The sequence below is a fragment of the Maniola jurtina genome, chromosome 20 (assembly GCF_905333055.1).
Source record: "Maniola jurtina chromosome 20, ilManJurt1.1, whole genome shotgun sequence".
Taxonomy (NCBI): domain Eukaryota; kingdom Metazoa; phylum Arthropoda; class Insecta; order Lepidoptera; family Nymphalidae; genus Maniola; species Maniola jurtina.
Genome location: NC_060048.1, coordinates 5,980,613 through 6,001,889, shown reverse-complemented (window position 1 = coordinate 6,001,889; position 21,277 = coordinate 5,980,613). Strand labels below are relative to the sequence as shown.

Genomic DNA, 21,277 nt, shown 5'->3' with positions numbered 1-21,277 from the left:
GGATTCCTAATCGACGCAAGCTGCCGATCCAACTATTGTACCTACTGTCCTTTCCTTCGTAACATAGTGTCAGTTTATACAGATTCATTCCACGCAGGAAATGTGATTTACCGGTTCGCCACCGCGCACCTCATCGCTGCGGACGTCGTCGTCCGCATCGTTGGTATGGAATAGATACAGACACGTCGGAAATTGAACCACCTAGCCCACCTTCCGTATGCCCGATAATATGTCCTGTCTACTGTATATTCTTGAAAAGTATAAGTACAAGCCTCACGTCTCTGACATCATGTCAGGGGTTTTTCGTATGTCACAAAAAAAAGTACAAGCCTCAATAGCCCAACGGTTAAAGTAGCGGACTGAACTCCAAAGGTCGGTGGTTCAAAACCCACCCGTAATAAACTTACTCTACTCAATGAGAAAATTTTGAAATGAGAATTTCTTAATTAGAAAAGTCCTGTCCCCTAATTGACTCGATTGTGATAAACCTAAGTACGTACACCATTTATTTTGTTCGTAATGAGGCGGAAGAAGACATGGAAGATCTTTATTCGATTTCCCATGCTTCTCCAGATTGGCGGCTGTAACAGTGCCCTGCCCTATCCCAACATGAGCTATCGGATGAGACTAGGGCACTGCAGTTGCAGCTCTACAAAAAAGCTTTGAGGAAATAATTCAATATATATTAGAACATTTAGTGGACTTACGGAGTGATATTTTTCAAAAGGAAAACCTTTATATAAATACTTATTAAAAATAGGTACAATAATTACGTGATCATTGACCATACACTTTGTCCACAAGTTCAGTCACTCAGCGTGCTATGGAGCGGACTGTGTTGATGTCTCTCTGAGGGACAAAATTTGAGGACGAGTAACGAGGAAATCCGTAAGAGAACCAAAGTAACCGACATAGCTCAATGAATTCGCAAGCTGAAGTGGCAGTGGGTATGCATGTATGTTACAGGACCGATGGCTGCTGGGGCAGACATGTTCTGGAGTGGAGACCGCGTACCTGCAAGCGCAGTGTGGAACGACCGCCAACCCGCTGGACTAAGAAGATAGCGTGAAATGGGTGGATGAGTAAGGAGGAGGACTGTGTCTGACTAAGACAACCTATATCATTATTTGTGTAGTGAATTTGAGTTCCAGACCTTGTGTGTCTAGCCTAAGTCCACAGCTGGACGTGGGCTAGGCACACAAAGTCAGGCACCTGATTGATTGATAATAAGTACATAATATAATAGTATTAAATATAGGTTGTGTAAGAACTTTAATGATGATGTTAATAGATACAATGAATGATCTAAAGTTTCTGATTTTCTATTTTATTAATCCATGAAAAGGTAGTAAGCATGCCCTTTGAAAAATAAAGCGGTACGCACGAGTGGTTTAATAACAAGTGTAAATTAAAAATTTTCAACACCCCCGACAAATCATTTTCAAATACATAATTATGTATATCTAGGCAACGTCCATATTGACAGCTTGACATTTGTCAATTGACACTTGAATATTATGAACCTAACGGTTATATAACCTTCTTTTATACAAGAAAACTAGAAAAGAGCTGATAACTCTTAAACGGCTGAACCAATTTTTTTGGATTATAGCTAAGAACACTCTCGATCAAGCCACCTTTCAAACAAAAAAAACTAAATTAAAATCGGTTCATTCGTTTAGGCGCTACGGTGCCACAGACAGATACACAGATACACAGATACACAGATACACAGACACACAGATACACAGATACACAGATACACACGTCAAACTTATAACACCCCTCTTTTTGGGTCGGGGGTTAAAAATGTACATGCATAATATATTGAAACCTTCTTCAAACAAGTGTAAATCAAAAATTTATAACACTCCCGACAAGTGAAGGTTACAGTAACTAGAAAAGAGCTGATAACTTTTAAACAACTGACCGATTTTCTTGGATTATAGCTAAGAACACACTCGATCAAGCCACCTTTCAAACAAACAAAAAAACTTAATTAAAATCGGTTCAATAGTTTAGGAGCTACGATGCCACAGACAGATACACAGATACATAGATACACAGATACACACGTCAAACTTATAACACCCCTCTCTTTGGGTCGGGGGTTAAAAACAATCTAGGTTAGGCTACATTATTAGGTAGGTATTCAGTCACTTTTAGTAATAAGTAATAACTCAAGTAGGTCGGTACCTACTTCCTTATAACCTACGAGTGTACGGCGTGTTTATTTTATTTTATGTTAAGTATTATAGTGATAGCGATTTTTTTAACTGATTGAATTACTTGAATTGCTTTTTATGACGTAGCTCGTCAATTTTTGATATGTATTTAAAAATTATTTGGTTATTATCGCTACGTAGAATGTCGATTGTAGAATTGGTGATAAGGTAGGTAGGTACATAGAGTATTATAATATATACATTTGATTTTTGATTTATATTCATGGAAATAGCTTGCGTGCAGTCATGGGATGTCGTTTTCAAAATTGCTTGGTGGTTAGATCGTTAAATCAATACAATTGTATCTCTAGGCTAATTTTCTGTAAGTACCCGTGTTGTTAATCCATACTAATATCCATACTAATATTATAGATGCGAAAGTGTGTCTGTCTGTCTGTCTGCTACGCTTTCACGGCTCAACCGCTGAACCGATTTTAATGAAAATTTGTACAGACTTAGGATACATTTCGGGGAAGGACATAGGCTACTTTTTATTCCGGCAAAACAAACAGTTCCCACGGGATTTCCAAAAACCCATCCGCTTTGTATGAAAGGTACCGAGGTAGGTTGCGTACCTGTAATTGACATAGGCAACTTTTTATCCCGGAAAATCAAACAGTTCCCACGGGATCTTTAAAAACCTAAATCCACGCGGACGAAGTCGCGGGCATCCTCTAGTTTACGATAAATAAAAGATCTCTAATATCTAAGTTACACTTGTACCTAGTGCGTATCACGTGCAAGACATTTGACTTCTATTTAATTACCATGTTCGCACTTCGCACAGCTAACTGCTCGCAAAATAAATATTTACCCGGGATAAAGCGCGTAACGAGCTGAGCGTAAACAATACGGAGCAGATGGTTTATGCTTCCTTAAATGCTTAAGGTTCGTGCAGATTGGTTCCGTATCTCCAGAGAGCAAAGGAACCCTTGTAGGACCACTAGAACCCAGAACTTTCACTCCGACACCAGAGTATCCTTAAGAGATGTAGAAAACACAATGCACAATAAAATTGCAAAGTGCATTTTTTGAGTCGCCTGTTTCTATCCAACAATTTATTTTATAACTTAGACGATGCCCGCGACTTTGACCGCGTGGATTTAGGTTTTATAAATCCCGCGGAAACTCTTTAATTTTCCGGGAAAAAAGTAGCCTATGTCAGTCTCCGGGATGTAAGCTAACTCTGTAGTCTGTACCCATCAAAATCGCTCAAACTGTTAGGCCGTGAAAAGCTAGCAGACAGACAGATAGACAGACAGACTTTCGCATTTATAATTAGTATGGAACTATGAATATTAGTATGGATCTTTACTAGATATTGCCGCGACTTCGTCCGCGGTTGGCTTTTCATTTCCTAATTTGAGCGCGGCATTATCGTAATTCGTCATGTGCTCACACCTTGGCTAAAACAAACACGTGTTTAGTGTCATATCACCTCCTGACATTAGATATCTGAATTAGCAGGAATTTTCACATTCCTAGTTTAGTACGTAAACGAATGCCTAGTTGATACTGACGAAGCTTGCTGGAAACCTATACATACCTACAGCTGGTATTTACGAGCAATAGATACATGATAACATGATTAGGTGATAGGTAGGTAGGTATGTACCTATATTCTTTCTAGGTGCTGGACAAAACGTAAGTGTTTGATTTTGCCAGCCAGCTCCGACTGAATTTGTAAAAAATACGGGAGCTTCATTCACCCCGTATTTTATTTTCGCAATAAAATACGGTGTGACAAAATGTGACATAGTGTTCCCACAGGGTTCCTGTATTATCATAGCCCGGAAAACGGTGTAACCCGTAAAATACGGGGCATCTGGCAAAATTATCACGATTTTATTGTAACTTCGCTGTAGGAAGAGCATAACAGAAACACAAATATGTATCTACACAACAGAAAGCCGAGTGTAGACTACGTAATACTACCCTAGTTCCAAGTTATTGTTCTAACTTGTAAGCAAAAACAACCAGGCACTAACGGTTAGTGCAGCGAGTATGAAACTAGTTTACAAGTTACAACGTTCAACACACACTAACATTAGCTTTATAATCACGGTTATGCAAAAGATATCTCATTAACGTTACCCTGGGGCACACGTTTACCATTTATTTTACACAGTTTATTTTCTAATTTCTATTAGAAGCTAGCTAACCCGCCTCGGCTTTGCTTGGAATTATTAGCTACCGAAAATCCTTTCTTATCTTTAACCCCTGACCCAAAAAGAAACTTATAACACCCCTCTTTTTGGGTCGGGGGTTAATAAGATAACTTCGGGACTCATAAAAAATTCTCTTTTTTTTTAAAATACCCACAATCAAATCCCTGTAAGATTGCCAGAGACTTCGTAATTTCAGTGTGTATAAATCCTACCTAATTAGGATATCACAGTAAAGTGAAAAGTCACTGATGCAATTACTTTATTAGATACTGGATCTCACTTCAAAGCTAATTCATTACGACACAAGACCTTCCCACGAGCCGTACCTACAGTGTTATAATTAAACGAGAGGCATCTCATCATAAGGGCCTAGAGGGTTGTCACAATAAACTTTTGCGAAACAATTCCGAAAAACGAATGCAAAACGATCCGCAAAAGCAAAAGAAGGGATTTTTTTGCTGACATCGCGTCATACGAACTTTTTCATCGCGCTCGATGCAACCGAGTCGTGTTAGAGTTAGAGTACCTACCTAGCTAGACCAACCTACCTAGACCAACTAGGATTATCAATATAAATGCTTAGCGAAATACCTCTAATATATACTCTAGTCATGTAAACGATAATGTCACACGCTTTAAAAAAATATGATTTTGTTAAACTTCAATGGTTTTCGTATAAGTTTCAATATTACTTAACGTTCCAGTAAAATAGGCTTAAAGATCCTTGTTTCAGAGTCGTAAAAAAAGTTAATTTATGATTATGGAGATTATATCTATTTAAGTATATTTTGCCATCACTCATGAATCATGAGTAATCGGACTAAAAAGAGTAACCGCTGAGTTTCTTGCTGGTTCTTTGGTTGGAATAGGAAGGGCATTTCGATTTCCGCGAACCAGTGCAGTGGTACTGGTAGATTCACTTGAGAAATGAAAACTACTATACTATAGTAAAATTTATTTTAAAAAAATGATTCTAAGTATTTCTAATAGGCGCTTATTGTCACTCAGAGCAGTGTTTGGCTAAACTGATCTACGTCTGAGATCATTTTGTGAATATAATGTTTGGTGTCAACCCTAACTGTGAGCGGTGCATCTGCAAGGCCGAAGTCTGCCGCAATGCGACATTTTCCAACACCTAAAGCAAGCCTAAAAGCCCTTGCTTCGAGTACCTACTGAAACAATGGGCGAAATCGTTTATTTGCAAACACTTTTGTAGCTTTGACATTTTTCAAATGTCGTGCTCAAGTAGGTATTTACGTCGATATCCAAGTAGAGATTATACTAGGTAATATCAAGATAATTCTATACAATACAACATACCTATTACCTATTATACTTACGACCAAAAATTGAAACGCTCTGCGGGTTGCCTCAGTAAATGATAACAATTATTTTGGATTTTGGTATGGACGGAAAAGGGCAAAAACGTCGTGATTCGACACCTATACTCGTAGGTATATTTTGGCGTGATGCTTGTTTGGTATTTTGCGAAAGTAGGTAGCTAGGTACCTAAAGTTTAAATTATTGCAAAATGCCACAATTTTAGTTTTGGCATTTTGCGTTTTTGGCGTTGTGCATCAAAAGTACCTATCTTACGTAAAGTCAACATGTTAAAAAGTAGAGGATGACGTATCTGGTTTTCCTAAAACTCGGGAAACATAAGGGCCGGCGCACATATGGCGGAGCGCAGCGCAGAGCATGCCCGTGAAGTTTTCTAATCGCGTGACACATTACGCGAATTTGTACCAGAGAATGCGCGAGCACCCGCGGGACTGCGCGCGTATGCGCGAGTATCCGCACGGATGCACAATTGATTTTAGATATTATTTCAATGAGGACAATATCGATAATACTTTGACTGGGAAAAATGCTCTGCGCTGCGCTCCGCCAATAGCGTGGCCAGTAAGGGCGACCCCGGACATCGCAACTTATTTTGTACCTACCATCAAGTAGATCGTTAAAATATCATCTGCACTCGCGCTCTGATCCAAGGTCAAAGTCAGAGTTCAAAGAGTTATTACCTGACGCACACGTTAAATATAGAGATACGAACGGAAAATGCTCATTTACGAGCTAAGTTTTTGCACATACAGACATTAAATAATATGTCAGGCACGTATCTCATACTGGAAGTAGGTATTTATCGGTATATATGGTCACGGATGTTAACCGCACACAAATACCTTCCCAACCACCGGAAGAGTAACAGTGTTTGGCAATTATATGGTGTCAGTTCATCAGTTCCCTTACAATTGCCAAACTATTCATTCGATTTTGATACTTAAATAAAGTATCATTAGCTGAAAAATCATGAGTCTTAGTTAGCGTAGTACCTACTGTAGGTATGCATGGGAAAACAATGGAAAACCGTCGTGATTTGATATCTCAAATTCAATATTTGTCGTGGTCTATGTCCTCGTGTCGTTCCTCTCTTATCTCCGACGTTAACCAATCGATAAATCTATACTAATAAATAAAATTGAAGTGTCTGTCTGTAATTTCAAAATAACTACCTAATATTAAGCTCATATGGTTATCAGAAATAATTATGGTCAATAGAGGTCTATATTTTACAGGAAAAATAAAACCAGCGCTCTAAGTGTCATAGTTTTTTTTTTATGTTAGCAGTGAACCTCTAAAGCAAATTTAGTTATGCCGTTGGTTAACAAAAGTGATTCTTACCGTTTTACTTCTACTGTAGTAGGTACGGAACCCTCGCCTCGGTGCGCGAGTCTGACTCGCACTTAGCCGGTTTATTTTTCTATATTTCTATTCTAAATGACAGATTAACATTCCTCAATTCAGACCCAGTTAACGTTAACTTGAAAAGTTACACTCAGTAAGATCTCGTCTGGATGCTTTTGTAAAACAAAACATAGGTAAGTACCTACCTACTATAAGTGTAGGTAAGTAATTTGTAAACAAAGTATCACCTTAGAAGTAATTGAAAATCTATTGTCAGCTGTACAGCCGGCTTTAATAGACAGGCCAGTACTTAGGTTTAATGTGAACCATTAAGGGTGGATCACACTGCGGGAATACCTGGAAATGACACCATTACGGTTTTGTGCAAAGATATTAAGTGCCGAGAAAGTCTCCAAAGTGTTAACAAGTTCGTTTTGTATGGACAGCACATTATATTATACTAGCTGACCCATTAAAGCTGTATCAATATCAATCTTTTCTGTAGCTTCATACCTTCATCATCGACATAATCATCGGTTGCCATCTTCGTATCGTTTGCGGTTCGAAAAAGCTATATATTGTGCCACTTTCTTCAAGATTCCTTCTCTGTCTTTCCAATGCTCTTTTTCTTTTTTCTCTTTTTCTAAGAAAAGAAACTTGCCCTCCAGGATTATTCTGGAAACTCGTATACGTAGGGTAGGGTACATAATATTATATTATTATGCCCATCGTCCACTCTGTTATAACGCCTATAGTACCTAGTACCTAATTAAGCTAAAATTTAGACAAAACCAGAAAAACGGGTAGGAAATATCAAGAAAATCTTTCGGATTTCAATGTGAGTGATTTTTAGGTAGGTACAATTTTATTATGCTCGCAATTTGTCTGAGTGGAATACCTACCTACCAAATTTCAAAACACCTGTTTTATCCCCTTAGGGGCTGGATTTTGAAAAATCTCTCTTTGCGGATGTCTACGTCATATTCCATTCCGTCCAGGAATTTGAGCTGTGCGTTGATAGATCAGTCAGTCAGCTATAACTTTTATAAATATTTGAATGTAAACAATTGATTCGCCACAATAGAGCATCTATTGAACTTTATACCCGTGCCTACTGGTTGAATGCAAAACAATTTAAATCATTGTGCATTTTTATCTCATCAAACCATCTTGATTACAAAGCTATTACATCTATTATGTAAATTATGTATCTATAGAGAAGGTAATAAGTAGGTATATTGAATTGTCACATCACGTAACGTAACTCACTATACTAAGTAAATACGAATAGATATACCATTAGGTACAAAGCGTAGATCGATAGATCGATAATCGATGGTTTAGAAACTACTCGTTTAGTTCTGGTTTAAAATATTTAAGAAATAATGGAAGAAAAAAGGTAAACAGCATTAAAACCCGGCTACTACCCTCGAAATGCCGATAGATAGCGATACTTACAGCAATTTTTTTTACGTCTCTCAGTGTATTTTAACATTGTACTTTATTAATATTTAAGAATTTATGAACTAAGAAATTTTCCTCTTTCATTTGATATCTCACACGATAAAAAAAATTTGGAGACCCTTACTTTTTTGAATGTAACATCCGTAAAATCGTTTTTTTCGTATAAAATGTAGCCTATGTCACCCGGACCATAATAACGAATTAATTGACACCTCATTCATCAAAATCAACCCAATAATTTACTTAAATCATAACCCTTATTTTGGCTTTGCCGTAGTCGGGTAAAAAAAACAACAAAGCAGAAATGGAATATAACCAAGCTGAGTAACAAAAACAAATAAGCTTAGGCTGTAAGAGAGTGAGATACAATGGTCCCTTATCACTGAACACCGATCACTTCCAGGCAGCCCCGGGTAAAGGTCACGACACAATACAGATGAACTAGGGCTGTACCGGAAACACAGTACATATAAATAAATATTATTTAGGTAAGTAATATAAAAATTCTGTTATGTCCTGGCCTCATTAACGGCCAACAACGCGATGTTCAACGGCGTGCTATTGCAGCAGTGTGCGATCAACTTTATCAGTCACATCATCAGTAATGAGATCGAGGTCAAGGGTAGATTTGTCAACAGTATAAAAAATCGATCAAGTGCGAGACAAACTCGCTCATCGAGGGTTCCGTAGCTTGAAAATAAACATATTAAATAGAAATTTGGTTAAATTAATCTACCTACAAAAACAAATCCCTTTTACCTACTTAGGACCGCAAAACTAAGTTTGTTTTGTTACGGTTTATTACTAATATATAGTTATAGACTTCATATTTTCGTTTTGTATGTGACTCTATCAACTCTAATAATTCACTCATCGCTCCGCTATCGCCGTCGAGGCCGCGGTCTTAGGTTCTTTTTTATCATTTTGGTACGGAATCCTAAAACCGAGACCTCGGTAACTAGGTAGGTACGTACCTCGGCTTTTACAATAATAACAATAATTGATGAATTGAACAAACGATCACGAATGAATCGATGATGCGACACGCGCCACCGGAAATTAAATTTAGTTTACGCTATTTGATCATTAGTTGCAAAAAAATAAGAGGTAGCTGGTATTTCTAAGTTTTAACTTAGTGATGACTAATGACACCTACTTAGTTGATAACTATACTACATAATATTATGTTGAACTTGGCAAGACCAAATGAAACAAAAAATGTGAGAAGAACGAATTTATTCACTGCAGTGTACCGAAAAAGAGATCGCAATGAAGAAGCAATGTTAGCAGTCACGAGATTTAAAAAAACATTTATTAAAGCGTTTTAAAAATAAACTATGTTATGTGGTAAACAATAACATGACATTTTTGGAAATTGTAATTAGGTAACTATCCACATACCTAATAAAATTGCCCATAATTACAGAAAAACCATTTGGAGCAGCTTTTGGAATTTTCTTTCAAAGAAAATTGCATCCAATCTTATTTCTTTTTCATGAGGAAAGATTAATAAAGACCCAAAAAGCACAATATAATTGAAACAATATATTACTATGCCTACCTATGTTATTAAGTATAATAGCAAGAGTCTAAATACAGTTTTAAAAGAGCGCATCATCATTCATCATTTTGGCCAACAAAAAAAAACTACTTACACAGACAACTTCACTTTTTAACAGGGCTCTCTCCGTCACTCGTTTCATACAATCGTAGTTCCAATTTCATTTGAATATTAAGCAACCAAAGTCCATGAAATTTTGCAGACATATTCTAGAAACTAATATCTGTGTCTGTGGTGTTTTAGATTTTTCTAAAAATATGTAGTTTTAAAATTACAGGGGCTCAAAGATTTGTATGAAAATTTTTAAGACCGCGTAACTTTGAAACCGAATATTTTAACAGAAATCTGGAAAACCACAGACACAGATATTAGTTTCTAGAATATATCTACAAAATTTCATGGACTTTGGTTGCTTAATATTGAAATGAAATTGGAACTACGATTGTATGAAACGAGTGACGGAGAGAGCCGTCTTAAAAGCGCCCATTTCGCGCTAACAAAAAAGGACTGCTGATGAAATTATTGAAAAAGCTTTCGGAACTGATTGATGCTGCTAAGACGTAATAAGCAAAAAATAAGAAAGAGTATTCAAGTACCTACTTGATTAAGTTCGTTCGCAAAAACCTTTTTCATCTAAGACGCTTTAAAATTTAATGTATCCCCGAGCACTTAAAATACCTCTTTAAATAATTAAATACCTACTGAGCAATATTTATTAGGGCGCCGTACACAAATAAGACAATTATTTAAAATAATATATATTAATTCGCTTAGCCAACCATTAATTAAATTATGTATTCTGAGCCTAAGCTAAAACAGAAACATTTTAAAAGGCATGAAATACTAGTCATTTTAATAAGTATACCTAGGTATTAATAATAATTATTGAGGTATTTGTCAGGGATAAGCTCAAGTTTCATATATCTATCTAATAGCAAAATATGTAATAGGTAAAATCAAATTGAAATTCATCAGTCATCACAAACAAGTGTAAAAAAACTTATAACCCCCCCGACAAGTGAAGGTTACAGTAACTAGAAAAGAGCTGATAACTTTCAAACGGCAGAACCGATTTTCTTGGATTATAGCTAAGAACACCCTCGATCAAGCCACCTTTCAAACAAAAAATAATAATTAAATTCGGTTCATTAGTTTAGGAGCTACGATGCCACAGACAGACACACACACACACACACACGTCAAACTCATAACACCCCTCTTTTTGGGTCGGGGGTTAATAAACTATAATCGGTATACTTACCGAAGATCTATTAGAACTGTCAAGAATTATGTACAATCTTACATCTAGTAAGATTGTACATAATTCTTGACAGTTCTAAAATTAGTGCTATCCTTTTACAATACTCCTTGCAGAAAAGGCCAGCAGTACATTTTGACCTGTCAATTTTGTTCACATACTGTCGCACTGTAGATTACTTTTGGCAGAGATTTTTTTTTTTGAGAATTTTATTAGATTTTATTAGATTTTAGATTTGGTAGAGTTCTATGTATAGTAAGAACTCTATTTAAAAAGTAAAAAGTTAGGGCCTTAAACTGTTCTATCTACATAACAATGCTGAGAGGTCTTATGGCTTTGAAGTAGCTCTAAGTACCTATTGTCAAATTTTCCCACACTGTTGTATTCGGCTACCTACAATTCGTTTCATTTCCAAATTACCGTTAGCCACTGACCTAAGGTTACAACATGAATACAAATCTGTTTCTTTTAACAAGCTTTGAAAAAGTATCGCTTTATTTCTTTAGACTACTTTTTAGTGGACTGTAAAGTACGTAGGTACGAGTACCTATTGTATTTGTAACTTTTAAGTATATAGTATACTAGCTGTGCCCGCGACTTCGTTCGCGTGGAATAGTGACCGCGCTTTATATTATAGCCACGGACGCTCAGGCGCGCGTGATTCTTTAAATTGACATAACTTTTTTATTTATGAACCGATTGGCATGAAATAAACACTAAATGCTAGTGAAGCTTACTAAAATATATTAGTGAAAACCGTATCTAAATCGAATAAGCCGTTTCTGAGATTAGCGTGCACAAACACACAGACAAACAGACAAACAGACAAACAGACAAAAAAAAATTAATTACAATTTCGGGTTCGGCATCGATATAATAACAACCCCTGCTACTTTTTTTTTATATATTTCCATTGTACAGACACCACTTTTCTACAATTTTATTATATGTATAGATTATATTATATTGTTTCCGAGCTTTTGAATTATTTTTTTAAATAAAAATAGCTAGCAAACGATCAGGCGAGTCACCTGATGTTAAGTGATTACCGCCGCCCATGAACATATTTTACAGCACCACAGGAACCGCCAATGCGTTTCAGGAATTTGGTGTCCACCCCTTGAATAACTATGTTGCAATTTAGTGGGAACACCGCCGAAAGGAGTTGATTCCACATAATGTGCTAGTTTTTGTTAGGCTAGATCTTAGTACAATAATTAAATAGCTTATTGGCACTCATAATAAGAAAAAAAAATACCTATGTGTATGGAAAAAAGCCTTGATAGCTTAAGATAGGATAGGTTGTGGAGCGGACTGAATTCCGAAAGGTCGGTGGTTCAAGCCCCACCCGGTGCACTATTGTCGTACCCACTCCTGGCACAAGCTTTACGCTTAATTGGAGGGGAAAGGGGAGTATTAGTCATAATTAGAATGGATAATATTCTTTTTTTTAAAAAAAAGGATCCGGCAAAACGGGCGGCGAAGTGCACCAGGCACCCAGGTGGTGAGGATGAAATTGCTTAGGCTGGCGTTTAGTTTTTAATTAATTGACCTTGGTTTCAACGGCGTCAAATTATGGTGAAGTCAAAGCTACACGTCTTCCAGTTGTCGGTCGTCGCGATTCGTGAAGTAGGTACTTCAACATACCTGTTGCAAACTGGTTTTATTACAAAATTTACACAAGCCAAAACAAGAAAATTAAGCTATAGGTACGTAATATGCCTACATACTCACATAATAATATATCTATAAATATGTATGTAAGTAGGTACCTATGTCAACAAGGATTTATTTTTAGGTTAACCACAAAATATCAAACTCAAATTAAAACGCAATAGGATTGTCGTACCTACTTACGAGTAGGTCTAGGTACCTATAAAATATTTGCATACTTGCTTAGATGATGCGCGCAACTTCGTTTGCGTAGATTTAGTTTTGTAAATCCCGTCGGAACTCTTTGATTTTCCGGGATAAGAAGTAGCCTAGATGCCCGTCACCAGGACTGAACCTGACAAAATCGGTAAAAATGGGCCGTGAAAAGCTACCAGACAGACAGACAAACACACTTTTGGACATGCGTATAGTAATAAGTATGGATTAGTATGGATTAAGCACTGCATAGGTACCTTAAAGATTTTTAACGGCCCATTTTGCAGAAGCATGAGGGTGGCATTTTTTATTAAGTATCATGTAGGTACCTAGATGTTCTAGGCAAACGCACTTCCACCTAGACCTTGCTTTTTATTACGCATGATGATTGTCGTCAAGCGCAAACCTATCTTGATATAAAAAGTCATAAGTAGTTTTTTTAAACTGCTTGGTGATAAAAAAGCCGGTTTCTATTGTAAGAAAAATAAATCTTTGAATTCGCTACACCAGGATAGAGAAACACTTTATCAGGCCAAGGCTAATGAGCATCCAATATCCAAGGCTGGGGTCTCTAATGCCAAGGATCGTATTGATAATGATGTTAAAGGTCTCGAATACCCATAAAGTTATTTGTAAATAAAATAATTGGTCGTTTTCCTTGTTTAAAACCGGTAAGTACATAATATATAGGTAATATTTTTCGTTGACAAGTTTTAGTACAGTACGGTAGGTACCAAATACTAAAATAAGCTAGTATAGGGAGGGATCTCTGTTTGGTACTCCCATACAAATGACAGAGACGAAAATCTCAGTGGGAGTTAACAATATTGAATCACCAACCAATTACAAACAAAACTATGTTTTCGAATTGGCAGCTAGGCCTGAGCCTATACTAGTACAGGTCCAGCCTGATAATTGAACTCCTACTCCTTGAAATGATTAAATCAAGAGCAAATCAAAAGATACAAACCTCTCTTATAATTATTAACAGCAGCTGTTTACGTCACTAAACCATGTAAATTACAGTTGTAAGTTTGGAGTCGACTGTAAGTAACAGTTCACTTTCGCGGTTTTTTTTTTAATCCAACAGGTAAATAAAATATTTTGATTACTTATATTTAGTGCCCCAGCTCTGCTGAACCTTTTTCTAGGGCATATAAAAAATAAACAACAAATTCTTTCTATACACTAACACAAAACAGGAGCATGGAACCAATTTATTCGCTTGAAGCAATGTTATAGTTGCAATGTGTGTTTGTTTGCCTCTATCCCGTAAAATAGAATGTCATATTTTTCTAGGAAAAAGCTTGCTGCGATGAGTAGGTATTGCAGTAAACTATTTAACTGTAAACCAAACGAAATAACTGCAAAGCAGTTATTGTGTCGGGAAAATGTACTTAAAAGTATGTCTGGTATAAGGTTTCCAGATAGCGTTTGACTCTTTGAATGTTTCTGCGAAATTTCACCGTACGATTTTCCTGCGAAATTCTACTACATATGGAAATTATAAAAAGCCGCACGCATTCACGAAAAAATACGCGCTAAAGCCTTCATATAATTTCCATATCACAGAGTTCAGCGGAAATATCACGTAGTGAAATTTCGCAGTGCGGGTTATTCTAAGGGTGACGATGTTTTCTATGTTTTCACGTGTCCACTGTCCACGTAGATACTAAAACTGCATACGGACTGCTCAGTCAGTCGGCAGTTCGATTATGCAGTTAAGTGAACTGCAATAAAAGTGCATGCTAACTGCAATTTTGCAGTCATTTTGCATTTAAATCAAAGTCTCAACAATTACCTACATTAAAGTCAAAATTAACTTTCAATTAACTTTCGATTTCAGTACTTACCTACCTTAATAGAAATATACTAGAATCTCGTAAGTTTATAACCTAGGTAGATACCTATTTATCGGGATAAAGGCAAGTGATTCGTGCAGAGTCGTCTTTAGACCTTTTAAAAGCGTGTGCATTGTTAGCGTTAGGCTGAGGCTACACTACTCCAGTTATATAGAGACGACATGGTTCAGTATATATTTTGGAAAAAATGCCCTGATTGTAAATTTTCATACTCAAAAAGGTGGTAGTCGAGTTAGGTTAAATGCCTATTAAAAAAATTGTTTTAGACGTCATATTTAGTTCAAAATGATAATAATTGAAAACAGGATTTTTAGACTAGATAATTAATTTATTATGTGTTAAAAAATCTGTGGACATCCCGTGTATAATATTTTTTAAGAGTTTTTGGGATCCACTTCGAAGTTTGAGAAAAGGAAAAAGAACCAAGTTCATCATTCAGTTTCTATAAACAAAGAAATTTTGAGTAAAAGAAACTGAAACAAGTTACGCATAAATAATTGAATTAAATACAAATAACTAGTAACGATATTCGTCAGTCCATCATTTTCTTATCTAATATCGGAAGAAGGGAAACTTTTTAAAGGGGAAGTATATATGAAGCATAATGTAGTTTATGAATGTAGCATAGCCTCAACTCAACGCTAGTGTCGATAAATATTCCTTGTTTTTACCTGTGTCCGTAAAAATGTGGGCGTTAAATATGTTCCATTAATTTTATAGAAGTCGCTCTGCAAAAAAAGAAATCCAATTTGAGTGTGTTTTACCTGTTTTTGAACTGTTCTAAGACGACACGACACGAAAACATGCACATGTTTTATTTAATTTTGTTACTTTGATTGGACATCGATTCGGGCGTAAAATAAAAAAACAAAAAAATCACAACTGCTTATGAATAAAGTACATTTCTTACTCAGAGATCTTTAGATTTTAGTTAAATGAGGGATTCCAGTAAAATAGGATTTAACTATCTATATTAAAGGTAACCCTTTAAAGAAATTAATTTTTTAGTAGTCCAAATTGTTAGTATTGTGTACAAAAACTTTAAACCTGTGCTTAAACCTCTCTTGTTGCAACGAAATTAGTTAAAATTTGCTATAGCTCATTGGCATTTCATTCATTGGATTATTTATTATTTGCATTATTACATATTTATTTTAAAGATACACAAATATACTTTTATAGTAACTTTGTATACCAATAACCCCTGACTCTCCTGTTAACTTCAATCTTAAAAGTCTTAAACAATGTTAGTAATGTTGTGAAGTTATGAGTGCAAGTGAGTAGAACCCCTATTACCATCGCTTAAATTAGTAATGTTTCATTATTGTTTTGACATTTACATATAAAAGTCACTATTTTAAGGCTAAGCGGTGGTAGTATGGCCCCAAACCATTTTATAAGTATTTGGACGAAGTAATATAAAACGTATTTACTTACCTCTTGATAGAAGACCCGTTTGGAGTTGTAAGTCAGATTGTACTGCTGATCAGCAACCATCAGCAAAATCGTGAAGGGAAGCAGGAAGGTTGCAGCGGCAAGGAAAGCCACACATCTCCCCAACCGCATCACACTCACATTTCTTCTCCCCATTTTTTCTTTGTTTAGTTATTTTTAAACTATCACCATCACTGTCTGTAGTCTGTACTATGCCTTAGCGCGAATCTTTACATTGTAAAATTGCACTATTAACACTATTTTATTTCCACATAGTATTTTTTAGTTTAGTATTTTCTGTGATATTGTGATAATGATTAGTTTGATATAGAAATAGGAAGATTTTTTATTCAAATAAACTTTCACAAGTGATCTTGGATCGTCAAAGGGTAAAATAAAGGTCTAAGGGTATAATTAATTATATCTACTAAATAGTCACTACTACTAATAAGTAGTTACTCAATATTAAAGTGCTAAATAGTAATAATAAAATGAAGTTACCTAATATTTTTCTATTAATTAGTTAATTTAACTAGCGTATGAGAAGATCAATCAGGGAGATCTCGAAAACAAAAGTACCTATGTAGATATAATATTAGGTAAATAAATAAATAAATAAATAATGGTTATTTCGCTGGAATGTGGATACAAGTACTTATATGTTCAGCTTCCAACTGAGAAGTGCGGTATGTTGAAAATTATAATCAAGGCACAATAATATTAAGAGGCACATGTGAATAATTAATTATGTTAATTAGTTTTAAGATTTTTATGTATTTAATGTGGGTAGAGCCGGTAATACCGCCTAGCTTCGAGGTCACGATGGCACCTGATGACATTCTTATTGTGTAATTTATATACGGGTGACCTATCCAATCTAGGTAAGAATTACCCATAATAATAATAAAAAATAATCTTATAAATGCGAAAGTGTGTCTGTCTGTTTGTCTGCTACCTTTTCACGGTCCAACAATTTAACCAATTTTGATGAAATTTGGTACAGAGTTAGCTTACATCCCGTGTATTAAGGTGCAAATTGACATTAGCAACTTTTTATCCTGGAAAATCAAATAGTTCCCACAGGATTAAAAAAAAACTAAATCCACGCAGACGTAGTCGGGGGCATCATCTAGTAATAAATAATTTATCTAATGATTAAAAGAATAAACTGATTGCCATATTAATTGAGATCAAATCATGGTCAAATAGCTTTAGCTAAGTACTTGTGATTTTGCATGGGGGCTTTCTTCATAACGTTTTATCCGTACTATATTATTATATAATATTATATTATAATTGCGAAAGTGTGTCTGTCTGCATAGCTTTTCACGGCCCAACAGTTTAACCGATTTTGATGAAAGGTACAGAGTTAGCTAACATCACGGGAAAAGACAAAGACTACTAATTTATCACCTTTCTGCATATTCAAAGTTCGTCTGATCAAGGAAGTGCCACGGATGAGACATGGTACGTGCCCGGCTCGGTCTAAAGAGAAGACCTATTCTGTCTTGGATTTCATTAAAAAATCAAGCGAAAAAGAATGAAAACAGCAGACAGACACTTATAAAGCGCAAAAACGAAGTTCGTTTGTAAGAACGAGTGGTCAAATTGCTTTAATATCGAAAAGCAATTTCCCCCAGCACTGAAGAGGCAATCTTTGAAAAATTAAATTTGATTCTGCGAGGAAATTCTATTTCAAGCCAACGTTCAAGAATTCTTACTGATACTTGTACCTTCTTTTGTAGATAGGTAGTATGCTCTTATTATGAGAGTTAACATTGTTTAAAATTATTATTTTGCTTAGGCCCTTTTCTGATTAGCCGATGCGCGGTATCCGGGCGCCTTATATTTTTATGAAGCGTACCTGAATTTCCCATCAAAATGGCGGACTTTAATGTTGCGATCGTACTAGAAGTTGAAAATCTTTCGGCTCTGCATAATTTTGTGCAGACAAGTGCGAAAGTGGAGATGGGACGGTTTGATTTCGAAATCCTAGTGTACTAATGTCGCACCGCTGTATAGGGCCTTAGCTCATAAAAAGGTACGCTATGATAAAATTGGTTAATATGTAAGTACTTCCTTAATTATTTCTATGTACTTACTTTTAATATAAAGACACTTGTAGGTAGATAAGAGAACACAAACCCGAATGTTGCCATGCAATAATAAATACATTGTAGATGAGTGCTACACCTAATTTATTTTGGAAGAAATCCAAGTGTTCCAAATGCTTAAAGAGATAAAACTCATTCGTCTTTCGCCAAGTGTATTGTTATTGATTGCCTACGGTATCTACTGGCAATTATAGTTTTTTTTTAGTTGTTGACTAGCAAACTCTAAGGTCTGATTTTTGGGTTTGGATGGAGCACGGTTCAAAAACTTGTATTATGAGTCATGGCTGACGCCCGCGACTTCGTACGCCTGGATTTCGGTTTTTAAAAATCTCGAACGATTTATTTGATTTTCTGGGATAAAAGTAGCCGATGTCACATTTCAGGTGTTAAACTATACCTCATCTATACCTACTCGTATACAAAAATGACGTTGATTTGACATGAAGATTAATATTTGCCATGTTAGACAAGCATCGTTAGTAGCTATAAAATGACTTGACTAAGAGTAACACTGAAGTACACATTTTAACTTTTTTTTTGGATGAGCTCCAAGATTTTTGTATGTCAGCGAGAATTATAAAGTTTATGATTAGTGAAGACCAAACGGCATATCACAACGCAGAACAGACGGAAACGTTTTAAGTGCGGAAACCAGCCCAAAGAGAAGACTTATTTAACAAAAAAAAATCTCTTACGGAACGCGGTCTACGGCATTTGTTTAAACCTTTACTAACTAGTAGCTTCTTGCTGAAATGCGAAAGGGCGTAATATTCGCCACTACACGCTTCCCTTACGACCTTGTTACGGCGAACTGACAATGAAATCATGATACAAGTGAAAAACCGAAATCCTGAAGGTCTAAAGCGCCAAGAAAAACCTCACACCTACACATTTCTCCATGGTTTCTAGGATTTGTTTATCTTGTAAGCTAACTAAGGAAAACTAAAGTCGTAGGTACTTTCCTTGTTATGCTAAGCGAGGATGCAATAATGAGTCCTAACCTACCAGCTCAGTAAATGGATAAGTTACATAATTGGTATGATAATACCAATAATTCCTGATACCTAATCAATTTCTATACGGTATAGGTATCGTATGGTGAACATCGAAGGTTGGCAAATATGTAGTAATATATAAGAGAAAGTGCCTTGTTGCACTCATACAGCTGATGCTGTTTCGTACATGGTCACTTTTGACCATGATCTATCTATCACCTAAGCCCATCAGAACCATTCAGCATCGCTTCCTTGCAATAAATAGATTATTTTTAAATATATCGCTGAAAGCTTTACCCGCTCAACAGACAACGGGAGACATGCCTACGATAGTCGTGCTGCGTGAGTCTGTTTTTATGAGAACAAAAGTTCCCCCAAGTCACGACACAGAACGAACATCGATTGCAAGAACGATTACACGCGGCATTATTTCATACAATCTTTGATGATAACATTGTACCTACTTTTCTGCCTCTGTCTGTAGGCTCCTACCACCACGGTTGTACGATCTAAAACCACAATCGATACCACATAGAAGAAAGCTACCGTTAGTCAGCCATTAAAAGCTGCTAGGTAAATTAAAAGTTAAGCAAGTACGTAATTTAGGTACTAAATTACACGAACATTGTGGAGAAAAAGTTGAAAACTAAAACCCGACTGCGATGGTCTTAATAAACGCTGATATATTATAGTAAATTGTTTTTCTGTCGCTCGGTATATTTTAATGTTGTAGTACATTTATATTTATGAACTCAGAATTATCTCCTCTTTCATTTGACACCCCACTCGATACAACAGCAGAAAAAAAATTTGGAGACCCCGACTTTTTTTCACGTAACATCCGTTAGGTCAATTTTATTCGTATCAAATGTAGCCTATGTCACCCGGACCTTTACGACGATACTATTGTCACCTCATTCATCACAATCATCCCAGTAGTTTAGGCGCTACGGTGGAACACACAGAATCTGGATACAAACATACACACATACATACATAGACTACTAAAATCATAACCCTTCCTTTTGGCTTTGCCGCAGTCGGGTAAAAACACACTTATTAAGAAGATGCTTTACTTAATGACAAAGTTGCGTGGAAGAGGTGGCTGAGCTTTCAATTGCCCACAATAAAAGCGATGATAACGTCTAGTTTCGAGTGCACTTGCCTAGAAAGTCTAGGTATATTCACTGTTGCCTTAAAATCTATTCCAGTTACACGTGGCAGGAAGCGGGGACGCCGGAAGGGCGTTCGATTTCCCGGTTCTGAGAAATCACGCTAGGTAGATAGAAATATGTATTATGAAGGTAGATAGAATTTAAGTACTCAGGTGAAAATTTTTTATGTTTTCCTTACCAGACTCATCAAATTCAAATATGCGCTAAAATTTTTTCGGATAGGCAGATTTGTAACATCTACTCTGTTGAAAAGTCAACGCCTAAAATATCGTTGTCGAATAATTGAATAGAAGCCAGTAATCCATACTAATATTATAAATACGAAAGTGTGTCTGTCTGTCTGTCTGCTACCTTTTCACGGCCCAACAGATTAACCGATTCAGACGAAATTTGGTACAGAGTTAGCTTATATCCCGGGGACGGACATAGGCTACTTTTTATCCTGGAAAATCAAAGAGTTCCCGCGG

At 36.1% G+C, this 21,277-nt stretch overlaps 1 protein-coding gene across 4 annotated transcripts in view; it reads right to left on the bottom strand.

Moving 5' to 3' along the window:
• The window catches only part of LOC123875478 (carbohydrate sulfotransferase 11), a 50,116-nt gene that overhangs the window by 18,784 nt on the left and 10,055 nt on the right, over window positions 1–21,277 (bottom strand). For 3 of the 4 annotated variants that reach the window (XM_045921324.1, XM_045921323.1, XM_045921325.1), the window contains exons 2-3: window positions 16,530–16,823; window positions 15,764–15,820 (exon numbers count right to left, since the gene is read on the bottom strand). In XM_045921324.1, coding sequence (XP_045777280.1) covers window positions 15,764–15,820; window positions 16,530–16,682 — 210 coding nt within the window. In that variant the 5' untranslated portion in view covers window positions 16,683–16,823. The remainder of the gene's footprint in view (window positions 1–15,763; window positions 15,821–16,529; window positions 16,824–21,277) is intronic. The other variant, XM_045921326.1, reaches the window with a different exon arrangement.